This window comes from Gossypium arboreum, chromosome 6, assembly GCF_025698485.1.
Source record: "Gossypium arboreum isolate Shixiya-1 chromosome 6, ASM2569848v2, whole genome shotgun sequence".
NCBI classification, from domain to species: Eukaryota; Viridiplantae; Streptophyta; class Magnoliopsida; order Malvales; family Malvaceae; genus Gossypium; species Gossypium arboreum.
The window spans coordinates 142,691,727-142,702,568 of record NC_069075.1 but is presented as its reverse complement, the minus strand read 5'-3'; the positions used below and the strand labels follow the sequence as shown (position 1 = coordinate 142,702,568).

At 28.9% G+C, this 10,842-nt stretch overlaps 1 protein-coding gene across 3 annotated transcripts; it reads left to right on the top strand.

Moving 5' to 3' along the window:
* Positions 1-223: 223 nt before the first annotated feature.
* Positions 224-4,220, top strand: LOC108459485 (transcription factor bHLH110-like). Of its 3 annotated transcripts, none has more exons than XM_017758860.2 (7): positions 224-751; positions 825-1,233; positions 1,453-1,578; positions 1,734-1,799; positions 1,904-1,969; positions 3,698-3,757; positions 3,860-4,220. In XM_017758860.2, the coding sequence occupies exons 1-7, from the start codon at positions 618-620 to the stop codon at positions 4,025-4,027; spliced, it is 1,029 nt and encodes a 342-aa protein (XP_017614349.1). In that variant the 5' UTR covers positions 224-617; the 3' UTR covers positions 4,028-4,220. The 3 variants fall into 3 exon arrangements, with proteins under 3 accessions (XP_017614349.1, XP_017614348.1, XP_017614350.1); XM_017758859.2 differs by having other exon boundaries at positions 1,453-1,620; XM_017758861.2 differs by lacking the exon at positions 3,698-3,757 and having other exon boundaries at positions 1,453-1,620.
* The last annotated feature ends 6,622 nt before the right edge of the window (positions 4,221-10,842 follow it).

The window sequence follows — 10,842 nt, the reverse complement described above, 5'->3', positions numbered from 1 at the left end:
GAGTCCGGGTAGAGGCTAGTAGGGGTCACATCCCGTAAAATAGAAATTTAACTTTTAGCCATTTATAATTTATAAAATTTAAATTAATATACAGTAAATTTATACTTTAACACCCAAAAATGAAAAAAGTTGATTTAATCCTTTAAAAATTATAAAAATATACAACTTAATTCCGACCTCTCCAGAATTTGCCCGAGTCTATTGCTGATTTATAAATAGTTAAGAATAGAAGCTATATACATATATATATAAACACACACATAAGAGGGTCTTTAAAAGTCTTGAGATCAAAGGCAGTGTAGAGGAAGTATTAATCATCTTCCTGCTTTGTAATTGCAGCGAGTAGTACTGCAATAAAAGCATTCAGTCATAGCTGCAAAAAGAGTTAGTTAGCCTGAAAAAAAAAAGAAAAAAGAAAATCAAATAATTAAAGTTAGAGAGAGATAGTGATAAAGGTAAGGAGAATGGATTATTCATCGTTCTTTTGAAGAAAACCAAATATGCGGGTGTCACCTCATGTGTGTTCCTTTGATTATAGCTGAGAATTCAACAAAGCTCTTTTGTTTGAGTATATTTTCTTTTAATTACTCAACCTTGGGATTTTCAAGCCTTTAATCATGGAATCTGAAAATGTCCATCATCAACATCAGCTTCACCATTATAATCAGCTTCTCGTTGGGTCTTCTTCATCTTCTTTACCTTGGTATGGAGTTTCAAGCAGTCCCCATTCTTGGACCCCTACTAATACTTTGTAAGTCCCCTCCCCTCCATTTATTTCTTTTTAATTAAGCTTCTTAATTAACCTTTTTTTTTTTTTTTTGCAGTAATACCAGTGAGTTCAATAATAATGGAGCTCTGTTGCAACCATGGACTAACCATGAAGGAACCTTCAACAACCCGTCTCAGCACAAACTAATGCTCAAAACAGTATCTTCTAGTTTCCCAATGTTATCACAAAGCTCTGAATTTTACCCCAATACCCATAATTTACCTCCTTTACCTACTAAAGGGAGTTTCAGCCATATATACCCTAGTATAAACATTTCAAACTTGAACCAAGCTAGTTCCATGGAAGCCTTTGATCTCTTAAGCCCTTCAAGACTTACCAAAAACAGTAGCTTTAAGCATTATTCTTCAGATGATCACCATCTTAATCTTGCTTCTTTTGGTCATTCTCACCAACAATTTCAGTTGTCTAATCAAAGGCTAGCTTGTAATAATAGCCCTAGTAAAGTAAGTGCTCTTGCTCTTAAGCAATCACTTCATGCAATTTTTTTTGTAGGTATAGTTGAACAAATCTTGATTACAGATATAATGATAAGCATGAATATATGATTTAATCAAATACTTTTGATAAAGTTGAAGACCTTTTTATTATTGTTGTTATTGTTCTTTATTGAAATTGCTTTTTCATGAATTTTTTTTTTTTTTTTTACTCTTTGGATTTCAAAGATATCATCTTCCTTCAACACTGAAACACTAGAGGCAAAAAGATCAGGCAATATATTAAAGGAAGCAAAGGCATCAACAGCAACCAAGAAATCTCGTTTGGAGTCACGTGCATGTCCTCCCTTTAAGGTGAGACCATGCATAATGGAAGCCAGAAAATTGCTTATGACGGTCAGATATGAATCATAAATTTTTGAAGAGTTAAAAATGTAATTTTATAATTATATTAACTTATAATTTTATAAATTTATTGGCTAATCATTTGCCTTTTTGCATCAAATCAGGTTAGGAAAGAGAAATTGGGAGATAGAATTGCAGCTCTCCAACATTTGGTTGCTCCCTATGGCAAGGTAAAAATTTTTGGGTGCTTAAAAGATTAATTACTAATTAAGTTCTAATTATAGTTTTAGTCCTTCTATTATGTTAAAATTGTGGTGTGGGAAATTTATAACAGACAGATACAGCGTCCGTACTAATGGAGGCTATTGGATACATCAAATTCCTTCAGAATCAAGTTGAGGTACTCCCATTTTCCCAAACATTCTCCTTGAATCTTTCATATATTTTTTTAATAATAAATATTCTATAACATATTTATTAAAATATTTCCTCAAAAAGAGACCCATGCCCCTATTGGACTGTTATGGGTGCAAAGCTAAGCTAGCCTCAACTAATTGATACTTTAAATTAAACCCTAATCACTCTAGTCTAGCAAACAAAACTAGGGTTTCTCCATAGTGTTCTTTAATTAGATGATTTATATATAGGGTTAATTAAATTAACTCCAAAGTCTCCAAATCATTATCAATATTGTATCAATCAAGTCACTTTTGTTATTTAGTCATTAGCTTGGGAGTTAAGTTCTAGTTCAGATACGATGTAGAGCAAATCAAAATGGATGAATTCAATTTTAAATACGTTTGTACCTAATGTATGAACCAATTTATATCTAAAATGTTTTTAAAGGAAAAAGATAGTATCATTCAAATTTATTAGGACTATTTTTTTAAGATTCCTATGCAATAGGTACATGCGTTAAAATTTGATCCTCACATGTTTTAAATATATTCAATGTTTGAGATCATATTTGAGTTCATATTTAGCACCTAAATTAGCAGCTGGACTGACAAAAAAAACTTGATGATGTAATATTAATATTTTGACGGCTGAATAGTATATTTTGAAGTTGTAGCCCCTAATAACTCTAGTATAGCAAACAAAATAAGGTTTCTCCCAAGGGTTCATTTATTAGATGTTTTATCTAAAGGATTATAAATTGATTCCAAATTTTAAAAAAAAATTTATTTGAGTCTTGAATATCAATATTGTAATTAATAAATGTTGAGTATAGAGGTAAGAGACAATACACTTCTAAGAAGAGAATTTAGATTTGTATCCTAGAGACAATATTATTAGGAGAGGCAGTCACAAACCTTGAAAGGATTAGTTTTCATAAACCATAAAAATGGATATGAAAGATACTTTTGGTTATACCAAAAATAAATATATCAACATTGTATCAATAAAGTCTTTTTGTTCACCTAGTTTGTAACTTGGGAATTAAATTCTAACTTGAATATGACATGGAGCATGTTTAGAACACGTGAATTAAATTTATATACCTAATATATGAAAACTTTGTATCTAACGTGTTTTTTAAAGAAAAAAATAGTATCATTAAAATTTATGAATGCCATTTATTAACTCATTAGATCCAAGATGCCTATGCAATCATATACGTTAAAATTTGATCCATGAGTTCAAAATATGCTCAACATCATATTCGAGTTGACATTTAATGTCTAAGCTAGTAATTGGATGATAAAAAGACTTTGGTTTATACGATATTTTGAGAATTTAATTAGAACATTTTAAAATTTGGACAATTTAAAATTTGATTCATAATTTGGAGCATCTAGTGTAATTAACCCTATATTTTGTGTTACTCTTATATACCAAGTCTTTTCACCATTGTTTTTTTTAACAACAATCCCATAAGAGTTGTAATGTAGGAGCTGTATAGCTATTAGCTTTAACCACATGGAAGTTTTGTTTCTTTGGATTCTCATATTCTCTAGTTTTTATAGTTTTCTTTTTATCTTTTGGAACAACATAAAAATGAAAAAGAAAAAAAAAACCATTAAAGTTAACTTTCCATGAACTAAGAGAATTTTGTAAGAAATTCAGTATTATTCGATTATAAATAATTTTGTAAGAATTCAGTGAAAAATATATATTTTTTTTGCAGACATTAAGTGTTCCATATATGAAGTCGTCTCGTAATAGAACATCTAGATCCAAACATGGGGTAAGAGAAAAAAAAAATTCAATCTAATTGCCAAAGGAAAATAGCCCTTTGGAATGCCTTATTTTCTTACCTTGAAAATGTTTGTAATGATCATGTTTATAGGGTTCAATGATGGAGATGGGAAACGAAGAAGAAACAAGGCAAGATCTTAAAAGCCGAGGTCTATGTCTAGTACCATTGTCATGCATGTCTTATTTGACCACCGACAACGGCGGAGGCGGCAGCAGTGGTAGCTTTTGGCCACCGCCCAACTTTAGTAGAGGAATTTAACGAACAATTAAGAGACATTAAAACCTTGGGATAGATGATAAAATACTAATTTATTTTTGTAAGCCCATATGCCGACTTTACTAGCTAGGAGGGATAATTCATAAAAGCTTACTTTTTTTTTTTATACAATATTTAAAATTACCGATATTTCTTTTTCAATTTTTAAATAAGAAAATAAATACGTTTTAACATACTTCTTATATTGATAACAATGTCGATGCCAATTAAACTAAGAATCAATCAACAAACCTACCTTAATTTTAAATCTACTTTAATTTTAAATGAAAATTTTTGATCAAATCTTATAAGTACAAAATCTCCAAGATGGGTCATGCTCAATCCATTAACAATATTAATTCTTGTAATTTTTTTTAAAATTTAGGTTTTAAAGTTATATAGTTTGTACTTTGAAAAACATTTTTAACTGTTTAAATCAGTGAAACAATACCACACAACTTTCAAGATAAATTTCAATTCAAACTCATGTTTGTATAACAATATAGTAGTGAATTTTGTGTATCCAATGTTAGGACTGTAAAACTCTAATATAAAATTGTAAATTAGGATCTGTAATGTCAGACCGTTAAGAACAAAAATTAGATGCAGAAATATACTTGAATTCATCTATTTCTTGAAATCTTAGAATCTTATGATTTCGATATTCTAAATTAGAAGAGGTGGCTCTCTCTTTTCTAAAGATGAGATGTCAAAAAAGTTAAGTATGTGTAATTTGGGGATCATAACCCTAATATAAAACTTTTGCACATTAGCCTTAATTTCTAATCAGCTCCCATCAATCAGAAATTAGTTATTAGAGTATCTATACATATTTGACTCATACTTTATTTAATAACTAAAGTACAATAAGCATTAACAAAATTAGATTAATTTTAATTTGGGCTAATATTTTATAATAGTAAATAATAACATGTAATTATTCTTATTATATATGTGATGTCCATGTTTTTTCCAACAATCTCCTACTTGAGCCACATATATATAATAATTGCTCTATCATTACATGCCATTATATAATCTTATGAGATCAAAATTTTACTATTATATCTAAAAGGTATTCTAAACAATCTTGTCCATTAATTATGTCAATATAGAACCAAGACGACTTTCGTTACATATATCGTAACTAAATCTATCTCTGATCATGTATATTAATACAACCAAATGACGTAGATCAAGTATGGATGTGTAGCATAGAAATTGCATGCAATGTGATCTAAACATATATATTTTCAATTGGTCCTCCTTAACCTTAGCGAGATCAAATTTTACCAAAATTAGAGTGTGAATAAAATAAATAAGTCTTATTTTTGTATAAAATAACTCATAAAAAAGTTTAAAATTACAAACTCTCACTAAAATTGAATATCCTGAAATGACATTAGACCAATATGAGTAGCGTGCTCATAAAAACCTTGGGTGGTAGCCCCTTAGTAAGCAGATCCACAATCATGGAGTTTGTTTCAATATTCTTTATAGACACCTGACCACTCTAAACTCTTACTTTGACAACCAGGAATTTAAAGTATATGTGCTTAAACTTTAATGTGCTCCTACAGTTATTGGAATAAAGGACTACAATTTGTTCTCACAATTTGCACCTTAGTAGCAAAATTTTGCATCCATATTCCATAAAATCATATTCTTTTCTTTTTTTTTGTGTGTGCTTCACTCGATATGTTCTGTTGTAAAAAAAAAAAACAGAACAGGATTCAAAAGTTTAACATTACAACATTCCAAAAGAAAACACATTCAATCACTAATAGACCTACATTTACATCAAAGCAATAGCTCACCACCAAGCTTTAAACATTTCCTCACGATTTATACCTACAATCTCCAAGGAATATGCCATTTTGTTTCCATTCTTTTCTGCCATCGAAAAAGCAACATTTCCTACCTTCTCAATGTCTCTTTCATTACCTGCGAAAGTTGCTTGAAGAGACCATGGTCTCATCGACTTATTTGCACACCAATAAAACACCACTACTTGCTTGAAGATACCATAAAATCAGATTCTGTACATCTTACGATCTCTAATTCATCAGACCTCCAATATGTGAGCATGTAATATTTTTTGAAGAAAATGTATAAATCGTTTGGTTGATTTCCAACGATCCATACCCAAATTGCTCAAATATTTACACAACATCCCAACAATGTACGCAATATCTGAATGCGTACAAACTTGAATATACTTTAGACTTCTCACTATTAAAATATAGGGAATCTTATGCGTTTCCGTAATCTAAAAATTAATGTTTTTTGCAAATTTTTTTACATTTTTTGTAATAATATTATTAATTTATATAATTTCATCCCAATTATTGTATTTTTTAAAAATTAGTTTTATAATTTATATATTTTTCTAGATTTTATATATATTTCTAAATTTTAATATAATTATTTCCATTATTTGTATTTTTAATGTGTACGTACATATAATAAAAGAAAATATTTATTTTTTACATAAAGCCACCATGTGGTACTTTGTGATTGATTGTTAAATATTTTTTAACATCGGTAAAAATAGACTTAAAAATATAATGAAACATACTTTAGATATTAATTGAGAAATAATTGATACTTCAAATATTAAATTGAGAAAAAAATTTAAAAACTAAAGTGAAAAAATAAATATACTTCAATCAATAAATTAAGCCTTACTAAAAAACATAAGACTGATTTAACATCTAATCAAAGGAATCAACACTTAAAGAACATCCAACTAAAAAGATTCCCACGTTTCATATTAACTTTGTCCCTTTTCCTAAAAACCAAATATATAAACAAATCCAAATATTCACATCATCAAACAAAATTGATAAAAAGAATAATAAAAAAAAACTCATATCCATTAAAAAACAGAATTAGCATATTGGCCCCAATGTTTTAGCAACATTAGCATATTAGCCCCAATGTTTTTAGCAACTTTATGAGCATTTAAAATAATAATAATAATAATAAAGTTCAAGCTAATTTATGCAATTTTCCAGAAATAAAGAACTTAAGGATTTTTAATTAACAACTCAATCGCATGAAGATATTTTTAATCAAATATCAAGAAACAAAACTTTTATTAATAGGAATACTAAATCAATATTTTAAATTCATAAAACTGTAAAGCATAATAGAAAATCAATTCGTCCTCAAAGATTGGACATGAGAAGGTTTGGATGCCATTTGTTAGAATCGTAAAACTCTGATATAAAACTTAAAACTGTAAAGCAGGATCTATAATGTCGAATCACCAATAACAAAAACTAGATGTAGAAGCATACCTAAATCCATCAATTTCTTGAAATCTTTGAATCTTGTGGTTTTGATATTCTAAATTAGCGCACAAGTAATTTAGAGAATGTGACTCTCTCTTTTATGAAGATAGGATATCTGGAGAATTACATATGTGTAATTTGAGAACCATAACTCTAATATACAACTTTTGCATATTGACCTTAATTTATAATCAATCCATCTCCGAATAGGAAATAGTTACTAGAGGATCTACACATATTTGACTCGTACTTTATTTAATAACTTAAGCCCAATAAACATAAAATCAAATTAGATCACTTTTAATTTGGACTAACATCTTATGATAATAAAAAAATAACATGTAATTATTCTTATTATATATGTGATGTCCATATTTTTTCCAACACTGAATAGATTGACTAGGCCATTCATTTGACAATATTAATCTATGTTTTCTAATTATTATTTGTCTTATATGTGATTGTCTTTAATAGTAAATTTTTATTCTCGCATTTTTCTTGCAGTTGTATTTGAATCTAAATACATCGCGAATTAGTGATTTTATTCTCTCATGTATGGTGTTTAATTTCACTGCTATGATAATTAATTTCATCATCATTACTATTTTTAATCTCATTAAAATCAATCTCACTATTTTTACAAGTAGATTTTTTTCTCCTCCTTAATTTTTCATTTTTTGAAAGGTTTTTAGAACTAAATTAGTGGTTGAACCAATCAAGTTGCCGGTCATGCGGTCCGACCAGTTCGATTAATTTTTTTTTTTCTCAGTCGATATAAAAAACAAAGAAAGAAAGACGATGGAAAATACCAACCTCTCTCAAAGACCGAAAGGATAGAAAAACTCCTAAGAGTAATCTTTCACTCTAAAAAACACTCAACCTGAAACAATCAACATCCATTCAAACAAAAACTAATGTACGCAGCAAACAATAATCACCTCCAGACTTTAAAAAAACAAAGGACTCCTTATCCTGCTTTTGCCAGAGCATCAACCAAGGATTCCGCAATATCCACGGTTTATCATTTCTTTCCAACTACCACTTCAAAGCAACACACAAACTAGATTAATTAACTAGCGGGACTTTCACCTGCTAATCATACCACTAAACAGCGCCAAAGCTGTTATATTAGCTATTAGCTCAGCCATATCCGGTCTTGTAGCCACAATCTATACAAATAACAAAGCACAAGCCACTTTTTTCCATTTCTCAATGCCCCTCAAACAAAATACATGTTTTATGAAAAAATGCAGATTTGGATTCGTCTTCTTGTAATCAGGACCTCCGTATATTTTGACACCAAACCGATCCACGGAACTTGAAAACTCCCCACAGCACCATATTCAACCTTACTAAACAAAGACCTTGACACGAACCAGCCATTATACTACCAGTAAAAACCAATCCCTTCTACTCCTCTGAATGTTTGGCCCAACCTAGTGAACTTCATTCCCATCAGAAGAACTCCACCAGCATCCATTCCTCGATGAAGATATTGAACACCCTTGATCCATTCACCAACCCCACGCCACTACTCCTTTCACTCTAGTTTCTTACTGTACTAGTCACCTAACCACTTACCATCCACAACATCGCGTCTCTTAAAAATGGGATAATTATCTACATGAAAACCACCCCAATCCCATATTATAATTACACCTCCAAACTCCCTTCCGCAGCCGAAAAACAAAATTAAAAGAATTATCACTCCGTACATTCCTAAAAACAACTCGATTAAATAATTCATTAAATTTGTTTAAAAAATAAAAATAAAAATCTGGTTTGATCGGTTTTTAATCCTATCCAATTAATCTGTACCAATTTTTAAATTAATTAATTTAATATCTTAGTTCGAATCAATATTCCATCCGATTCTCAATTTAACTTGTTGAACTAACCGATATAGTCCAGACAACAATCACTTTCCCCTAATCATTATTGATTGAGGGTCTACGTTGTTTTTTGTGATTTGGGCTGTTTTGGGAGTTGGGGTTAAGGTGTGTTTTAGGACCCAACAATGTTTTTGGTTCAGTACTTGCAAAAATCTAAAAGAAACATCATATCAAATTTAAAAGAAAAAAGTCCTAATAATCATGAACAAAATTAAAATGTAAAAGCTACAAAATTTACACGGACAAAAATTTGATATCTATTAAATAAAATCTTTAATTGAAAAGGTAAACTATTTAGTTGGTCAATTAATTTTTAGGGTATTTTTATTTGTCATTTAAAATGAATTTTTTCAATTTCGTCCTTTAATTTTTAGAAAATTATTCAATCATTAAATTAAAAATACGTTTCAATAGAATACATTAAAAACTAGAAGAATAATATTTTTTTATATTGATTAAAACAACTCATAAGGAATCCATTGTATATTGTGTTAAGATTATAATTAGATCCAAAAATAATTATAATTAGAAGAAAGTTGGTGCATCATATATGCTATTTTAAAATTTCACTCAAATCACCAATTAAGTCTTAATTTGGTTAGTATTGATATTGTTGCTAGTCTAAGAGGACGTAAGTTTGAGTATGCTGGAGAGCGTTTATCCTCCTATTCAAGGGTTGGGATGAGTTATGCTTATTTCTAAGCATTCTATCAACTTAAAAACTCTAAACTTTGATATTAATATTAGAATTTAAATTCAAATTATATTTTAAATGAGATTCGAGCTCATTTTTAAACATAAAATATTTATCTAAATTGTAAATTCTCTCAAATATATGATCGGACTTTAAATTTAGAAAAAAACTCAAATCTTATATAATTATAATAAAATAAAAATATTTTAGTATACAATGGAATGATTTGACATTATATGAATTGTGAGATATTTTGAAGCAAAGGCTGCCAGTTAGATATTTTCATTTTTGCGAGTATGATGAGTTGCCTTATCCGGTTCGTATGAGAAAAACAGTATGCACGTGGCGCTCATCTGAAATCTAAGATATTTTCGACCGCCGGCATCGTTATCGGTTGGAAATAAGACGGCTAGAGTGGATGTTAAGATTATCTAATTCTTTTTGTTCAATTTATATAATATTATATGATTTTAAAAACTAAAAAATTAATTTATAAATATTATATTCAGAATGATATTCATCGTTTTAGGTGTGGCCTAGATTTGAGTCGCACTAATTGTATTTGTTATTCGAGTTTTACCCCGTTATTATAATTCACCAAAAAAACACTAAACTTAATTTATCATCATATATTTCTTTTTTGTAAAACTTAAATATCTTATTTTATGAACAACAAAAATCATTTAAAAATCAATCATGTCAAAATCAAATTGAATTGGTTGATGAAGTCATCAATTTAATCGATGATATATAATTAAAAATAATACAAATCATGACAAAAATAAAAATTGAAACTAGTGGTTTAATTGATTGAGGGATTCTTTGGATGGCCATTTATTTTCAGTGCGGTACATTTAACTTTATTTTTATCTTACGTTATAATATCTAATCTTATTGTTATTACTGTTTTTAAACTAACTGCAAATATACACACTA

Bases quoted from the DNA above. Each gene is read 5' to 3' on its own strand.
- LOC108459485 (XM_017758859.2), top strand. From the start codon at position 618: ATGGAATCTGAAAATGTCCATCATCAACATCAGCTTCACCATTATAAT. The intron at 752-824 runs GTAAGTCCCCTC...TTTTTTTTGCAG, and splicing joins TGGACCCCTACTAATACTTT to TAATACCAGTGAGTTCAATA. The intron at 1,621-1,733 runs GTCAGATATGAA...GCATCAAATCAG, and splicing joins CCAGAAAATTGCTTATGACG to GTTAGGAAAGAGAAATTGGG.